The 18,021-nt window shown below is 46.4% G+C and overlaps 5 protein-coding genes across 5 annotated transcripts; 4 read left to right on the plus strand and 1 right to left on the minus strand.

Moving 5' to 3' along the window:
• Positions 1-2,165: 2,165 nt before the first annotated feature.
• N7478_012509 (uncharacterized protein) lies at positions 2,166-4,511 on the plus strand (the record flags this gene model as incomplete). The annotated part of the gene is made up of 1 exon (XM_056928723.1): positions 2,166-4,511. One exon carries the CDS (start codon positions 2,166-2,168, stop codon positions 4,509-4,511), a length of 2,346 nt encoding a protein of 781 aa, XP_056773281.1.
• Positions 4,512-6,131: 1,620 nt separating this feature from the next.
• Positions 6,132-12,716, plus strand: N7478_012510 (uncharacterized protein; the record flags this gene model as incomplete). Its single annotated transcript, XM_056928724.1, has 11 exons — positions 6,132-7,094; positions 7,160-7,370; positions 7,852-8,238; positions 8,294-9,164; positions 9,235-9,416; positions 9,463-10,151; positions 10,212-10,787; positions 10,856-10,869; positions 11,062-11,159; positions 11,215-11,668; positions 11,720-12,716. 11 exons carry the CDS (start codon positions 6,132-6,134, stop codon positions 12,714-12,716), a joined length of 5,442 nt encoding a protein of 1,813 aa, XP_056773282.1.
• A 1,555-nt stretch (positions 12,717-14,271) lies between these two features.
• On the minus strand, positions 14,272-15,372 carry N7478_012511 (SDR family NAD(P)-dependent oxidoreductase; the record flags this gene model as incomplete). Its single annotated transcript, XM_056928725.1, has 6 exons — positions 14,272-14,461; positions 14,522-14,574; positions 14,634-14,656; positions 14,720-14,832; positions 14,909-15,269; positions 15,324-15,372. The coding sequence occupies 6 exons, from the start codon at positions 15,370-15,372 to the stop codon at positions 14,272-14,274; spliced, it is 789 nt and encodes a 262-aa protein (XP_056773283.1).
• Positions 15,373-16,067: 695 nt separating this feature from the next.
• N7478_012512 (Mg-dependent acid phosphatase) lies at positions 16,068-16,775 on the plus strand (the record flags this gene model as incomplete). Its single annotated transcript, XM_056928726.1, has 2 exons — positions 16,068-16,261; positions 16,325-16,775. 2 exons carry the CDS (start codon positions 16,068-16,070, stop codon positions 16,773-16,775), a joined length of 645 nt encoding a protein of 214 aa, XP_056773284.1.
• A 273-nt stretch (positions 16,776-17,048) lies between these two features.
• N7478_012513 (transferase hexapeptide domain protein) lies at positions 17,049-17,840 on the plus strand (the record flags this gene model as incomplete). The annotated part of the gene is made up of 1 exon (XM_056928727.1): positions 17,049-17,840. The coding sequence occupies one exon, from the start codon at positions 17,049-17,051 to the stop codon at positions 17,838-17,840; it is 792 nt and encodes a 263-aa protein (XP_056773285.1).
• Positions 17,841-18,021: the final 181 nt, after the last annotated feature.

An 18,021-nucleotide genomic window follows, 5' to 3' on the forward strand; every position in this document is an offset into this window, starting at 1 on the left:
CTGCAGGGTTGTTAAGTTAGTTTCATCAGGGGTTGGGGCATGAAACAAACGCTGCGGAGACTGAGAGGAACCTGACAAACTGTCAACCCGTAGAACTAGGTTTACTATGTAAATTAAAAATAATTAAAAATTAAAAATATCAAGAGGCCATCCTCCGTACTCCGTAGAATCCAGAATCCAGAATCCAAGGTTCATGTTCAGGGACTCGGACGGACCTCGTGGAAAGCGGGCTGTGTGCCGCTCTCTAGATCGAATTTGAGTTTGAAAAAACAGCAGCCATGGGAACGCGACTGTACATTCATCACTATGTAGGCCGATCATTACCATTCTGCTTTTCTAAGCCCATCAACAAGAAGCTGGTTCTGGTACGCGACGCCAATTATTTGTCACGGTGGCACTGACTCCGCCAGCGGCTATGTGATGGGCTTGCGATCGAAATCTCGGCCCAATGGGCTGGGAACTGGGTCCATCAGAGATCGAAACGTATGTGAATCGATTACGGATACACTTCCAAGGCTATGGCCATAGCGGGCGATGTTCTCCATCGGTTCCAGAGTTGAGTTGATGGGCTCCACTTTGATTCCGGTTTGGAGTGTTCTACTGCTCCGCGCAGGCAAGGCAGGGGCATTAGCACAGTTGAATTGGATTGAATTGAATACTGCACGGGCGCAGGCTTGTGGAGTAGCAGGTTTCCCGTCAACCGGGATGGATCGAGCTGGCGTTGAGTAGTGGATGTTAGATGTGCCACATTGACGCCACGGAGGAAAACCAGAAGAAGGTTCTCTGAACTGGACTGGTTCATGGTTAATGTGGTGTAGGTAGTATTGTAGAGATCTCTTTCTGGTTGGATATTATTTTATGGTGATATGGTGATATGGTGACTCGGTATTCGGAGTGCAGGCAGCCGCACGTGTGAGACATGTAGTGCCCGTGGTTTTAAGGTTGTTCGTTGGCGCCCTGTATGTAAGGGGTCGGCACGAGGAAGGATTTGGGTGCAGATGTTGTTTAATTAGAGCACGGGTTGGTGAGAATGATAGGAGCAGACATGACTAGTAGGTGCATGTATGTAATCTCCGGCAGATGCAGAGTTGCAGCTCCGATGTAGCTCTAGTCAGTGCCTGCTGTAACTCAATGGAACCGAGGAGGAGAATTGGGTCTCGCTAGTGCCTGTCGATACTTGCTGGATTGGGGAGGATGGAGAAGCAGAATTGGTCGATCTTGGTTGGATTTGATTTGATTTATTTTGTCAATTGAATTTTAAATTTATTAATTCTTTGACTTTTCTACTGTGATTGTTTCCCCTTTTACTCCGAGTCCATACACGGAGAATATCCTCGCAACCAGGATGAACAGATGAACAGGGGAGACAAAGTACGTAGAAATTACAAAGGGATTAGATTTGAATCCAAATCATCCTCTAGGGCTGCTATGATTGAATTTGCTTAGATCTTTTTTCTTCTATTTTTTCTCCTATTCCCACGATCCTGACTGTATTGTGGCTTGGGGATCCCTGTTCCACCCCTTTTGTATGAGAGCCTGGAGAAAGCCCAATTGAAAAATAAAAAGATAAAAAAACAAAAATATAGTGGTCTAATAATATCATTATTTTATTATTATTCAAGTGGATTCCACCCCCTTTAGTCTTGGGTTGACCCGATGAGATCGAATTCAACTCGTCGGGATTACTATTGACTGTCATTCACGTATAAACTTCTCTTCTCCTACTTTCCCCCCGCATCTTCTCTTTTTCTTCCTTTTTCTGCTTGGCATCTCTCTCTCTCTCTTTATTCTTCTCCCTCGTCACTCCTTCCGCTGGGATTCCATTAACACTGTACGGGTAAATAAAACACGTACCAGACACAAAGAACACCGGTATGTGGAGATTCCCCACGCAAGTACCGCCGGTTCCTGCGGACAACCTCGTGCTGGAGCTGGCACTTGAAAGACCCAACTCATCTCCGACCAACACTAACCCAATGGCGACTTTAGCCGTTTCAATTCAAAAGCGAAATAAAAATAACTCATTTTCCAACCGTTTCTATTCCTTCATCATCGCCCTTTTTCTATCTCTCCTCCCCCAAGCGTGGTGTCTATTCATAGTCGCATTGGACCCCAATACCACCCGGTTCATGTCGAGGAATTAATTTCTTGCCGACTTTCCCATCATGGCCCCCCGAGACAAGTCTCCAGTACATGTCCCACTCCGGACTTCCAGTCGCAACCTACTACATTCCGAAGCCATGGGGAGTCAGGAGAAGGGGTCATTTATCGAGCGCAAAACCTCCAAAGCCCAGCGAATCCTCGGTACCGATTTACCCATCCACCATGAGAACCAGAACCAATGGGAGAAGCCACAGAAACAACCCAAGTCCCGCCGGTCAAGCCTTCGAACGCCCGATAGCAGCACGAGAAAACAGCAAAACAGTGGATTTGTTCCATTCCCCCATGCTGCAACGAGTGACAGGATGATCCCGCCCCAGAATCTTCGGGTACGGGCTTCATCGCCTTTGCTGGGCCAAGAATATCTTTCTCAGGACCCGGCCCCGCCCCTCCCCAAGCCTTCCAAAAGGATTCATCCATCCAGCTCTTCGTCTACATTGTTCTCCTACTTCAGCTCCAAGGAATCGTCTTCCAAATCGAACCCGACGACCCCTAAAGGCCTACAGCCCAGAATCAACAATATGTTCGGTCTCGACCCGCAAGTTACATATAAGCAACAACAGCCTCCTGCTCCTGCTCCTGCTCCTGCTCCTAAGGATTCTAAGCGGAAGCTGCGTCCACCTCGCATCGATTTATCTATCCTTTTCCCAAAACCTCGAAATCAAGCACCGCCCCTCTTCTCCCCTCAGCGTATGACTAGTTCGCCATCCCCGGTCTCCACAGTGGTGTCGGATTATCCTACCAACAATTATCCTACCCACAATCGACTAGATAGCGTGACCAGCAAGAGCAGCGCTGCCACCTCCAGGCGCTTTGGTGATCCCCTGCCCCAGCGCACTTCCGCAATTCATAACGAGGCCTCCAAACAACATGTGGATCGCTCGGATCTACTGTCGATCCCGGAATCAAAAGATAGCGATTGGTACGATCGTCCCTTTGAGCGGACGGTTGGTACAAGCGAGATCGATCTGGCATTGGATAGATATGCCGGGCGCCGATCACTCTTCAGTCGATCAAGTGTATACACGAACAGCCGCGAGCAGTTGCAGCCCGAACAGCAACAACGACGTCCCTCGGAGGCTAGTAACAATACACACCGCGGACAAAGTCCTGCACGAGCTGAGCAACCGCGCAAAGACAAGGATGTTTATTTGAGCCCAAGTTCCAAACCTCAAGCCCATCGTTCTCAACCTCAACCTCAACAGTCTCAAACCATCACCCCACCTGTCCAACCCTGGCGACAAAAGGAGCGCAGCGACTCTCAAGGTGCCAAGAGCGCTGTTACCAAGAAGAGCAGCAAGAGTACCTTGAAAAACAAAGACTTGCAAAACACCAGCGTTCTCTGCCTATCATCATCCGAGGATGAGACCGAAGATGATGAACAGGAGACACCCGTGGCGGATCCTCGAACCCCCAACAAACAGTTCCGGGATAGTGTGGCTACATATGGCGACTTTGATGCTGAAATCTACACTGCCTCTACTGCCCAGGCTGCCACCGGCAAAATGCTGAAGAAGGTGGATCGGGCTGCATCTACAAGTAGTAGTCCTGGGTCTCATAAGAACTCACAGAGGAGCCAGTCAGTCCGTCAACATTCCTCTCATCCTTCCAAGTCATCCACAGCCACTCGACGAACCACCCAATCCCGACGATCAAGCGGCATCCCCGCGATAACCGAGCCAGACCTCGTGGACAGGCTCCCTCAACCACCACAGCGTACCCCTCACGAATTGAAGGAGATGAACCGCAGAAGTCGAGTAATTGCCGTGACCCGCCAAGAACAAGACCTGCTAGAGGCGATGCGTACTCGAAAAGGCAAAGTCACACCCAGCATCTTCAACTACAACACCGGGCCCGGCGCCGAAGCCGATCGAAACTCAGTATTATCGGTCCCATCGCGGGATTCATTCTGCGGCTCAGATACATCTTTCTTGCGTCTGAGCGCGGCTTTCCCACCGTTTCCCCAACGGTCAGATCAAGGTGCCTCTCACATTGATAAGGACGGTTCTCCCTCGCAGAGTTCGAGTTCTGATAATGAACAGAAAACTGGTAATTCCATCGCCAGTACGACATATTCGGAGTCGCTCCCATCTCCCGCTACTAGCGTTGCTTCGCCCCTCACACCAACACTCCCTATTCATCGCTTCTCGCCTCTCCCTTCCCCCAAGCCACCACCACGTGGTCCTCCACCAGCCATCCCCGAAGATCAGAAGCAGCATGCCCGACGTCGCACCGACAGCAGCGAAGCTATCATGTTGAACGATGAGCCAAAGCGTAAACACGATCTTCCACTGTGGTCCTTCGATTTCGATTGGAACCATGACCGCAACAGCGTGACTGCCGTGCATTAAACCGTAGGGCTTGGAATATTTTCTTTTCACCCAAACTCAATGCCTTGCCTTTTCTTACACCGCTTGCATTTTCACTCTACTCTTCCTCCACCTTTCATCCTCCTGCATTGGCATTGGCATATTACCATCTGATCCTTAAACCATTCTTTTATCACCATTTCCTATCTGTTTTGCATATTGCGGCTCATTTTCATGCCTTGACCTCTTTTCAGGCATTGTGTTACGAACAATCATTCACCCCAGCATCCTTTTCCTTGATTTTGACTACCTGGCTTTTTCTAGGCACTATATACCCGTTTCTCCGTTTCTTCGAAATTGCATACTAGAGGCTATCTGTATTTAACTACGTTTCCAGGGCGCTCCTGCTCATTCAACCAAATCAACATTATGTGGATATTATTTCTTACTTTCTTCTCATCAATCTAGGTTATAGTAGATATAGATATACCTACCCATGTGCTTACCCCCAGAATTAGCTGCATATTCAGCCCCATATTGACAAAAGCCAAGACTGCCTCATTGTGGCATTCCATAAAAAAAACATGGAGAAGCGAGGGGCAGCGAAAGAAGGGGCTGACGTTTCCCGGTGAGCTTTGACGTCAGGTCATACGTAGGATGTAGATAAGTCCGCTATGAGCACTGTAGAGGTCCACGTACACAATAGATTAATTCGTCTGAGACGCAGGAGATAAGTATTACATGAATACCCAACATTGATTCTTGAAAACAACAGCACGCGATCAAAAACAAGGAACTAACCAACAAGTTTAGCACAAAGTTAGAGTTACAGTAGAGCGAGAGCGACTCGATGCCCAAGATGGGGGAGTCTGGGCCCGTGACGTTACTCGTGATCCACACCGCCGTTCGGGTTCGGTTCATCTTTAACTTCCACCTTTTACCCCAGATTCACAACTCAGAGAGAAAAGAACAACAAAACAGGGACCAACGAGCCTGTTCTCGAATTTAACAACATTCTCCTGGATTTCTCCCCGACCCAAATCCATTTACAAACTTTTCTTTTTTTGTTTCTTTCCGCCCCAGCCTCCTTCGCACGGAGCTCCGCCGCGATCGTCACCTAAGTCCTGCGGCGGGCACCAGTGAAGAAGATCGCCGGGTCTCCCCTGCCTTAGCCCCAGCTGTGGCGGACTTGGAAATCCCGCAAACCAGATTCTGGCTTTCTCCCCGTCGCTCTCTCATCGGTTTCCGTAAACATCTCCATTGTCTACTCTAAGTATTCTACCTTGAAAGTACACAGAACGGGCATTGTTTCACAGCTCCCCCCTCTTTGTTTTGCGGAGAAATAAGACACAGGGGTACTTTGAAAGTTCCCACAACGACGAAAATGGGAGATCGCACACAACGCCAGCCTTCATGGCTGCGGGCGACGTCGCAAAATTTGCCGTGGCTTCTGGTAAGAGATATTGATTCAATCGCATTGCTGTAAATCGTGAGATAAACTGACTTTCTGTGTTTGGTGCTTTCTAGTTGACCGCGCAATCCACTGCGTTTGTGTTGGTAAGTGCCTACAGGACGCGACCCTGTGAATTCATCGAAACGAGCGACCGCAACTGACTGACTTTTTTTCTTCTCGATGAATAGCTATCTCATTACTCTCGAGTCATGCCACCAGCAGGCGGCAAGCGATACCTAACCTCGACCGCAGTCTTTCTGAACGAAGTGATCAAGCTAGCTATCTCACTCACAATGGCCCTCTATGACGTCTCCAAAACCGCACCTCCATCCATGCCCGCTACATCCCTCTTCTTTTCCCTCACAAACACCGTTTTCTCCGGCGACAGCTGGAAACTAGCTATCCCCGCGGCTCTAGGCGTTCTTTCCAACTCCCTCCAATACATTGCGATATCCAATATGCGGGCTGCGACATTTCAGGCCACATTTCAATTACATTTTCTCACGACTGCGATTTTCGGTCTGGTCCTTTTGCGACGCAGTATCCCTACTCGAAAGTGGGCTCTGCTACTTCTATTAATCGTGGGCGTGGCTTTAATTCAAATTCCCGATGCCAATTCGACGGATATAACTGTGAACGATGAGACTGCGGCTAGTTTCCCTCGATCTATTGAAGAGTGGAAGGCTGCGAAGGGTGCTGGTGCTGCTGCTGCTGGTGCATTGCAAAAGCGTTCTGCTACATATGAAGGTATCGAAGAGGATACTCGGACTGCCGATCTGAATTTCAATGCGACGATTGGTCTCCTGGCTATCGTTGGTGCGGCTTTCGCATCAGGCTTTGGTGGTGTTTTCTTTGAGAAGATCCTTCGTGATAGTTCGAGTCATACTTCTTTGTGGGTGCGCAATGTGCAAATGGCGATTTATTCGGTTTTTCCGGCTCTTTTTATCGGAGTTGGGTTTCAGGATGGGGAGAAGGTTTCCAATGATGGTTTCTTCCAGGGTTATAACTGGGTTGTGTGGTCTACTATCATTGTTCAGGCCTTGGGTGGCATTATCTCGATATTCTCTGCGCGTCATGCGCATAAGCAGCCCAGCTGTGTGGATACGACTGCAACTCTTATCTTGAGTATCGTTGGGAGTGTCGTTCTTTTCCAGTTCGAACTCACTGCAAGCGTATGTGGCTCCACTGCTATCCTTGTCCTTGTTACCATGAAACGATTATTGACTGGTTTCTTTAGTTTCTGCTCGGCGCTGCTTTGGTTTTGGTAGCTACGCACTACTACGGTAACCCCAGATTCAATCCTGCTGCAGGCAAGATTAGCGTTGCTCGTCCACCACCTATCCACATAGACAACTACGAGAAGAATGGCGCACTGGACGACTCTCCAGTCGCTGGCTCACCTAACGACTTTTCTATCAAACTACCCACCACCCCGTTCTTGTCAGATGGTATGTCGTCATCACGACCTACCTCTCCGAATCCAGGCCATGCCCGTGTCAGCTCTAGTCGAAACGTAAGCGCAAGCAATTATTTCGAGAAAGAGTAACTTGGGGTAAATGGTATGAGTTTTACTGAACGGACGAAGGGTTTGTTCCATTTATGTTCCATTTATGTCCATGGATGATGATTAGGATATCTGAGAGATATGGTTCATATTCAGTCTGTGACGAGAATTGTGACAGCGTGCTTTATTGCTTATATCTTCACATCCCGTTTATGATCTAGGCGGTCTTGCGAGCGATTTCTTATTATGTATGAGTGCCTGATCAAATTTGCATATATACGACGAAATGAGACACTTGATATGCCCAATGGGGTACTACTAGATTCGCAGCTCTGGAAAACTATATCTGTCTAGTCAGATAACTCGCTTGAGCTATTGCTCTGCTATTGATAAGGACGAATGATTTACAATATGATATACTATAGCTGTTGCTGCTGTTAATGGTGAAGCATTATATTCCTGTCCACGTGAACCCTCTCCCACCCATACACGCACCCTTCCACCCAACCCTTCACCTCACCGTCTTTCCAACCGTCCACCCACCCATTCCATTCCATCTATCTCATCCCTATTTACCCTTAGTATATTCGAGATGAGACGCCAAATCTCCCCATCAACACCCTTTCAACCCCCTAAGCGTCGTCGAATTGAAAGTCGATTCTTCACCTCATCCCCAAGCAGTGTTACAGGAATCATCGATCAGAGACTCATTGATGGATCTCAGCAATCCCAACCTCGGTCTCTCTTTTCGAATCCGAATCAAGGATCTATCACACCCGCTCATGATGAGGATACAGCCTTGGATGCTTTTGGTATGTATCATCTTGGACCTGGGATGAACTAAGTGAGATATTGATATCTTTTTAGATCTTGAATTACTTGCGCAGGAAGGCTTTCAAGCTCGTCCAGCTCAGCTACCATCACAAAAACAAGAAACCTTTCATCCCCGTCCAGGCACGCAGCAAATCTCACACTTCGACAACATCCTCCCCTCAATCCGAGGAGTCCTCCTCATCCCAGTATCAGACCTCCCAGAACAATACAGGCAACTCTTCTCCTTCCCACTATTCAACGCAGTGCAATCCAAATGCTTCAACCCCACCTACAAAAGCAACGACAACCTCATCCTCTCCGCCCCAACAGGAAGCGGCAAAACAGTTATAATGGAACTAGCCATCTGCCGCCTCCTCAACATCCTCAAAGACGAAAGATTCAAAGTAATTTACCAAGCACCTACAAAATCTCTCTGCTCCGAACGTTTCCGAGACTGGAACTCCAAATTCGCACCTTTAAAGCTCCGCTGCGCAGAATTAACAGGAGATACCGATAACAGCCTTCTTCGAAATGTTCAAAGCAGCCAGATTATCATCACGACGCCTGAGAAATGGGATAGCATGACGAGAAAATGGAAAGATCATATGCGACTTATGCAGCTTGTTAAGCTCTTCTTGATTGATGAGGTTCATATACTTAAGGAGTCGAGGGGGGCTACGCTTGAAGCTGTTGTTTCGAGAATGAAGAGTATCGGGAGCAATGTGAGGTTTGTTGCGTTGAGTGCGACTGTGCCTAATTCGGAGGATATAGCTACTTGGCTTGGGAGGGATGCGGTGAATCAACATGTTCCTGCGCATAGGGAACATTTTGGGGAGGATTTTAGGCCGGTGAAGTTGCAGAAGTTTGTTTATGGGTATATGTCATCTTCGAATGATTTTGCTTTTGATAAGCTTTGCGGGTCGAAGTATGTGCTAATAATGACATGGAATATGGATTATAAATTTACTGGATTCTGATTCTAATCTGTGTTTTAGGTTACCTGAGATAATTGAGGGGCATTCGTGTCGAAAGCCCATTATGATCTTTTGTTGTACTCGGAACTCTTCTGTGGCGACAGCCAAGGAGCTGGCTCGTTTGTGGAACATGACGAATCCACCTGCTAGAATGTGGAGGGGACCCAGCAGACAGATTGAGGTTAACAATGAAGATCTTCGCAGTATGTACATTCACAAATTACCGGGTTCTTATCTAACCGTATCAAGCAACGATTTCTGCTGGAGTCGCATTCCACCACGCCGGTCTTGGTCCAAGTGACAGACGCGTCGTGGAAAGAGGATTCCTAGACGGACACATCAACGTGATATGCTGCACTTCAACACTCGCAGTAGGTGTAAACTTACCATGTCACCTCGTCGTAATCAAAAACACAGTCGGCTGGCAAGAGGGATGCTGCAAAGAATACTCCGATCTAGAGATGATGCAAATGCTCGGTCGTGCAGGAAGACCTCAATTCGACGACAGCGCAGTCGCAGTTATCCTCACGAGAAAAGAGCGAGTATCACACTATGAACGACTTGTTTCGGGGACTGAAAGCCTCGAAAGTTGCTTACATTTGAATCTCATTGATCATTTGAATGCGGAAATCGGACTTGGAAACGTGACAGATGTTACGACGGCTACTAAGTGGTTAGCGGGGACTTTTCTTTTCGTCAGACTCCGTCGGAACCCTACTTATTACAAGCTTAAGGAGGGAGCTAGCGAGGAGGATGAAGATGAGTTGCTTAGGCAGATATGTGAGAAGGATATTGCGCTTCTTCGGGAGTGCAGACTTGTTGAGAGCGGAAGACTACGGTCAACATCGTTTGGGGACGCGATGGCTCGGTATTATGTTCGGTTTGAAACGATGAAGATTCTTCTTAGTTTGGAACGATGTGCTACAATTCCACAACTTGTAAGCTTTTAACAAATGCGAATTGCGAAATGTGAATGTCTTCCTCGCTAACGAACACAGCTCGATGTCATCGTTCAAGCTGAAGAATTCCGAGAAATCAGATTCAAAGCCGGTGAAAAATCACTATACAAAGAAATAAACCGTGACCAGGGAATCCGATACCCAATCAAAATCGACATAGCTCTTCCATCTCACAAGATTTCTCTCCTCCTTCAGTCCGAACTGGGTGCAGTCGAATGTCCCGCCGGAGACCAATTCAACAAGCACAAGTTCCCCTTTCAGCAAGATAAGAGCATGGTCTTCGCCCATGTGAACAGAATTATACGATGTATAATTGACTGTCTCATTGCACGGGAGGACTCAAAATCTATTCTGAGTGCATTGGAGTTAGCACGGAGTTTCGGTGCAAAGGTTTGGGACCAATCTCCACTTCAGATGAAGCAGATTGAGCAGGTGGGCGTGGTAGCTGTTCGGAAGTTAGCCGCGGGTGGAATAACGAGTATTGAGGAACTTGAGAACTGTGAGGCTCATCGCATTGAGATGGTTCTTAGTAAGAATCCTCCATTTGGAACGAAGCTGTTGTCTCGATTGAAAGATTTTCCGAAATTGCGCATCTCTGTGAAAATGACAAACAGGGTTTGAGAATCCATCTCTTTCTTTTATTCTTTTTTCGACTTCTGTTTTTCTCGCTAACTAGAAACTAGGATGCGAAAAATGGGTTCGTCAAAATACATTTCAAGCTTGAAGTGGCTTTTATGAATGATAAGAGGCCAACTTACTTTCAACGACGACCGGTCTATGTATGCTGTTTGACTGAAACATCGGATGGTCGATTGATTGATTTTCGGCGTATCAGGTCATAACCAGAAGAATGTTCTTCATGGTATAATCGCATGCTGACAATTTTTAGTGCTAGCAAGCTTCAGAGTAGCTTAGAGATCACCCTTGTCGCTGACTTGAAAGCTCCGGATCATTATATTGTCTGTCATGCGATGTGCGATGATATTGGTTAGTTTTGAGTATCATGCATCACTTCTGGATTGTGATGCTGATCGTGATATAGCTGGAACTGCAAGAGAAGCTGAGATTAAGCCGAACATATCTTCATACTTTGCATCAAAGCCAAGCGGATTGCCCAAGGTGCAGAACTCCAAAAGCCTCACATTCCATCGTACTGGGTCTTCCCGATCTGAATCGCAGAAGATGTCTGTATTCGAACCAGATATATTTGACGGTGATGACCTGGGGCTGGACGACTTTCTCATCGCGGATCAGCGCCGGTCGAGCCCAAAGAAACCCCAAAAGGCAAAAGCAAATGATACCGAGAACTTTGAAGAACTTGACTGGCTGTCTATTAGTGACACTACTCCGAGTCCCCGCCACACTGAGAAAGATCAAAAGACTAAAGATGAAGAGTGGATCCTCGAGGCAGAGTCCCAGGACCAAGAGAAATATAAGCCAGTCCAGCTTGACAATGGGAATTGGGCTTGTAATCACAGATGCAAAGATAAGACATGGTATTTATGCTATTTCAAGTTATCCTGGGCTCTAGGCTAATGTGGATTTAGTTGCAAACACTTGTGTTGTCGAACTGGTCTCGAAAAACCACCGAAGGCTGCTAAAAAGCGAGCTCCTGCAACCCCGAAGCCTAGAGGGTTGAACCAGTTAACTCTGTCAGCGACAATAACCAAAAGCGATAGTGCGAAGCAAGCTCAGAAAGTTCCTACGAAGCCAAAGGCGGTAGAACGAAGTCTGTCCAATTCGTCGAGTGGACGAGGTGCAAAACAAGCTCAGAAAGGCTCCACGAAGTCAAAGAAAAAGCCAGTAGAACGAAGCCTTTCAAACTTGTCGAAAGGACGGAAGGAAGCCAGAAGATCCAAATCAGATACTAGCGGTCGCAAAGATGGTATTCGCTCTTCAGGGAAACCAAAGAAAATCCAAACTACCCTGAAAGCGAACACGAGTGGTTACAATGACGATGACGATGACTTCAGCGACTTCCCTTCACAGTCAGAGCTTCTGAAGGATCTCACATCTATCTTCCGACAACCACCTTCATTCAAAATCCCAGAGATTGAAAGTGGAAAGGTAACCTGGGTTGATTTGACTAAAGATGATTCGACACCTGATTCGACAGAAATGAATACATCAGGACTGGACACTGCAAATGCAAAGAGTTTTCTAGCATCAGCAGATGCAACACGACTATCGTCAACACCAAATCAAACAAGAAGCACTAATATTTTCCTTGCCTCTTCTCCCAGCAAGAATATTTTCACAAGTCCAGAGAACACGAACAGCACAGCGCTGACTACGCCTTTGACTATTCAATCGGTGAATACTTGCAGCCTAAAGCGGAATGGAAGTACCATTCATGAGACTAGTGACCTCAAGATCCAGAAAAGGGTCGAGGGATATCAGACACAAGAAGTCTTGTCGACGTTAGACACGACCGCTATGGAATCTGCAACACATTCTCAGTCTGAGTCTGAGGCGTCCCCTGGATGGGAGGATGTGGATCGACTATTACTTGAAGAGTTCAGGGATGTTATCAACTTTTACTAACTTATACGTGAATGTTTCTCGTTTTCAAGGATTATTTCTGGCTTGTTTGCTATACTATTTATACAGATGATAACTATACTGGGGGATATCATGGGCTTGGCTAGGATAATATTGTCTATGCTACTTCTTCAGATGTTGAATGCCGTTCGAGTATTATGGTAATTCTTGTCTAGATTATTTACTGAAATTATGTTGTGATTATATCAATTTTAAGGATGCCAGGAGCTGTTCCAGCATTTTGTCTTTTGTCTTTACTTGTAGTCTCATTTTGTATTGAATAATCTTGTCATCTGGCAGGATAGTTTGAATCTGCTTAAATCAAGGAAATAGCATCTCATGCCCATGGACCAGTAGTCCAAATATGCGTAAAAATGGAGCTCAGTTTTGCTTCTTCCTCGGGATAACGAGGGATTAGAGACATCACCATCTCATTGAAATCGGTGAAGGGGCGCTGGCATGCTAAAACCGCACTCTCAAAGGCAGGTGAATATGCCCCTGAGAACTTCCAGTTAACCTGCCATACTAGTCCATCTTCGTCTACGATTAGATTGTGAGGTCTGATGTCTGATGGGTGATGACGAACTTTTTGAAATCGAATGGCGATGCATCTTCTGGGACTTTCTGGCTTCCTTGCAAATATCAAGGCAGTGGTTAAGACGAGCTTGATTTTCCGAGTTGTCTGGAAAAATGCTAGTACCAGTGTAATCTGTATGCCCCTTGAAAATTTGAAATGGTCTTCCCCCAATAGGACCGGACTATCGAAGTTCGATGGATTGCATTTCTTTGATCATGTCGGCAATTTGTCCAGCAATATTATTCTTAGTATCCAGGGAAAGATCATCCCAGCAGCTATCCAATATTACTTGCGTACGCTGCTGCGTCGGGAGTAGGAGGGTTATCCCTCGGAGGGCTTTATACCCTCTGAGAACTAGAAACAAGAAGAAGATTGTTCTCTTACTAATGACGGTAAGGACTTATAACCTGAAGATACGGGGACGTGGTGGAGCAGGAAGAAAAAGACTTATATGTCTATCGAGAGAGGGATATAGGAGGGAGACAAGGCAAGTGAGGCCTTATATATAGTTATATAGAGATAACGCTATCTTATTAGAGATGAAGATGGAGAAACTCAATGCCAGAGATGTAGCTCTTTTATAGAGCCAGTCAAACGGTGGCCATTTCAAGTTGCTCATCATAACTCTGGAAAGACCTTAGGGGAGATCTCTGGATAAATATGATGAACTTACATTCTCATGTAAAAGTCCTGAAATGGCATAGTGTTTGTCTTTTTTGGCAGTATTCTGCTTTTGCTTATTTCCTGGTCTTGGTTGATTTGTTACTCTATACTATATCCATAGCTCCACCTATGTCTATTCAGAGTATCTACGACAGAACGTAGCGGCATCAGTAATATTGCCGAATTCGAACTGAATAAACATCCGTCTACAGGGCCAGCTATAATCTATTGTGCTATCAAAAAACATGTAATTCATTGAGCTAAACTGCAAAAAAAAAAAGTCTGAGTAGCATTCACAGGGCATTTACAACCCGTGGACTATAGGGAATATCCGCCATTAACATTGAGGCCAACTCCATGCATATAGCTCGCCATTGGCGATGCTAAGAAGACAAGAGCATCCGAAATCTCTTCAGGCTTTGCAGGTCTTCCGACTGGCGTTCTCTGGAATTCTGGATTCAGAGCCCCGTTTTCAATACCCTTACTTATCATCGGGGTATCAACCCAGCTATTTATTAATTAGTGATGCTGAATAAGAAACAAAGCTTCTGTTCGAATGGAAACTAACCCGGGACAAATGGCATTAATTCGAATTCCCATAGGAGCGTATACTCTGGCATCCTGCGAGATAGATCAAGTTAGTGTCTTACTTTAGGCGGGGAACAAAATGGAATGCGTACTGCTTTCGTAAGTCCCATGACGGCTGGGTTTCAGACAGTTAGCTTGAGAGACAAAAATCCCAGTATGATATATAAATGGAACTCACCATGTTTCGAAGCCACATATGGAGTAATGCCCAAAAAAGCAGGAGAAGAGAAAACCCCAAACATAGATGAAGCGTTAATTATCGTCCCACGTCCTTCTCGAACGCCCAAACTCCTAGAAAATATCAGCAAATGAGATAAAGGTAATCTCTAAATATCTTAAAAGATACGAAAGTTGATCAGAACCATACTCCTGCTGCAGCATCTGTGCTATAAGGTGCTTCTGACAAAGAAAAACACCAGTTTGGTTTATTTGAATCATTTCCTGCCACTTGTCCAAAGGCATCTCATGCGTGGGGATATGTGGCCCAGCTATTCCCGCACAATTAAGACCTATGTCAATTCTCTTGAATTCATCCACCGCCCGCTTGATGCTACCCTGAACAGAAACCTCATCTGCGACATCGACTTGGAGCAGGAGTGTCTCGATCTCAGGATAAGATGCTTTGAGTAGCTTCTGTGTCTCTTCTAGGCCTTCTTGTTTCAGATCTACAAGCGCTAATTTTGTGACACCATGTCGGGCGAACGCAAGTGCTGTAAATCTGCCGATTCCTAAAGATGAATATTAGATACTTGAATTTGAATTCGATAATTTGGAATACATACCGGATCCTGCGCCTGTGATATACGCTGTGCCACTTAATTTGAGCGCCATGTTGCTGTAGATAGTGTTTCAGTGCTGTAGAGAGTTGTAAGATACTGAGACCAGTTTGGAGCGGGGGATGAGGGGAAATTTAAGGACAGGATCAGGATTCATTGTGGTGGAGTAGTAGCAGGAATATAAAGCGGGGACTTAGTATCACGACGAACAGGCCGAGGAACAATTCTTTGACCTGTAGGTATGCCCGCGGATCTACTTTTTGCGGGGTAAACCTGTCTAGATTTACTATGACTAGATGTTACTCACTATTACCCACAAGGTCGGTGCGTATATTCATTGATTCCTTGTTGCGAGTTACAATAAAACCAATCACCGACGAGATGACTGCAGCGGCCGATGATAGCTTTATTGGGAAAAACCCCCTTGGTCCTACTATATCAATGTTTACTGTATAGTATACTGCTATCGTGATTTTATAGCGGTCAAAAAGAGCCAAAAATGGATTTTTCTTCTCAATGATCGCGGCGTATTCAACCTTGGATCTCTTATCAAGTAAGTTGTATAGATCCACGGTTATCGATAACGGGTCCCTGGCACGTGCTCGTTTCCCCCGCGGTTTGGATTTTGAACTTTCGAGCTTCAAACTTGACTCACGCTTGACTCGCTTCAGCTTGACTGAACTCTATTCTTCAATTCTTGCCATTCTTGTGAATATTATAATTCGAATCGTCGTACATATCCTCCCAAAAATGCTTCGAAACAAGCGTCAGAACACTCAACCCCTCGAGGAAACCGATGTCGCCCCTAAAACCTTCACCGATGGACTCCCACTACCTAAGCTGATCGCGTTCGACCTGGATTACACACTATGGCCTTTCTGGGTGGACACACACGTTAGTGCCCCAGTCAAGGCACGCGACAACAACTCTCGCGTAGTGGATCGGTACGATATACTCCTTCAAAGCTCGACAATCCTAATCAACTTCTAACCATAACCAAAAAACAGATGGGGTGAATCATTCGCTTTCTACCCGGCCGTTTCCTCCATCATCTATGCCTGCAATAGCCGCGCTATCCCCCTGGCACTAGCTTCACGCACCCATACCCCAGATCTAGCTCGCGATTTGCTCAAGACGCTACACATCATTCCTACCTTCTCAGACAACACTGCTGGACAAAGTCGCACAAGTCGTGCATTGGAGTACTTTGAATATATTCAGATCTTTCCCGCAAACAAAACCCAGCACTTCTCGCGAATCCATCAATCGAGCGGAGTTGAGTATGAAGAGATGCTGTTCTTCGATGATGAGGCACGGAACCGTAACGTCGAGACAGAGCTAGGAGTCACATTCTGCCTTGTTCGAGATGGAATGACTCGCGAGGAAGTAGATCGTGGTGTTTGGGCATGGAGAAAGAGAAATGGCATCAAGCAGAAGAGTGCAGATGGGGAGCAGTAACTGCATTGCTTTTAAAGGGGTCGGACATGATTATTTATGAATTAGAATAGAAAAGATACCCGGCGTAAAACTGAAAAATTATTTACTATGACTGATAATTTGCATAATTCCGAGTAGCTACTTTACCCTGAATAAAAATGTATAGAAGACGTCAAAATTTAAATGTGTTGATTGCGCAGCTCAATCTCCGCAATCCCCGAATCCTATCAACGCCGAACTCTCCACCTAACCTTCCTTCTACCTCAGCACTCCACAACACAACCCCAAACAAAAATGGCTACCTTAAAACCACCCCCAGCACAACATCGCTCCTCATCTTCCTCACACACATCAACTGGCCCACCAAAAGCCCCTTTAAAAGCCGACCCCTCCTCTACAATCGCCGACACAGCGGTCTTCCAGGGAACTTACCCCGTAACCATAGGCGCAAACACAATAATCCATCCCCGAGCGCGATTCTACGCGTACGAAGGTCCAATCTACATCGGAGATGGGTGCATAATCAGCGAAAAGGCCACAATAGGCGCAGCACCAACTAAATCCCGCTCACGCTCACGCTCGCCATCCCCATCCCCATCGTCATCAACATCACCATCACCTTCACAGAGCGGCGAGAGCACACCGACAGAAAGCCAAAACCAACCCACACAAGAACTCACAACAAGACTCTCCTATTTCGTTATAATAGGTCCACAAACTACAGTTCTACCTGGGGCGCATATACATTCCTCTACGCATGTTGAGGCTTTATGTATAATACACCGACGCGCGGATGTTGGGTCCCATGTTAAAATTTGTTCTGGGTGCGAGGTTCCGGAGTCTGGGAGCGTGCCGGAGTGGATGGTTGTTTGGGGTTCTGGGCTCGGTCAGAGACGGAGACGAGTGAAGGAGGCCAAGATGCCTGGTTTGGCTGTTTTGGTTGCGAGTCAGGTTGCGTTGAATCCTGTGCCTGGGGCTGCGCCGGAGGGGAAGGTCATTGAGGATGCGAGATTGATGGTTTTGCAGAAGGAGAGAGAGGCGCTTGCGAGGATGATTGTGCCTGCTGGTGTGGTGAGGAAGAAGTAAATTTGTCAACCTACTTGTCTATGACGTGTCCATGGGTGGAATGGATGTGAATATGGATGGTTTTAGGACCTTTTGGGCTCCTAGGTTGAGCATCTTATACGGTGGAAATCACACAGTGTGCCTATGGAGCCTTATGGTTTTTCTGATTACGATTGGTGTTGTTTTATACCCATTTTTATAG

The sequence above is a fragment of the Penicillium angulare genome (genome assembly GCF_028827245.1).
Source record: "Penicillium angulare strain IBT 27051 chromosome Unknown utg000011l_segment0_segment0, whole genome shotgun sequence".
Classification (NCBI taxonomy): domain Eukaryota; kingdom Fungi; phylum Ascomycota; class Eurotiomycetes; order Eurotiales; family Aspergillaceae; genus Penicillium; species Penicillium angulare.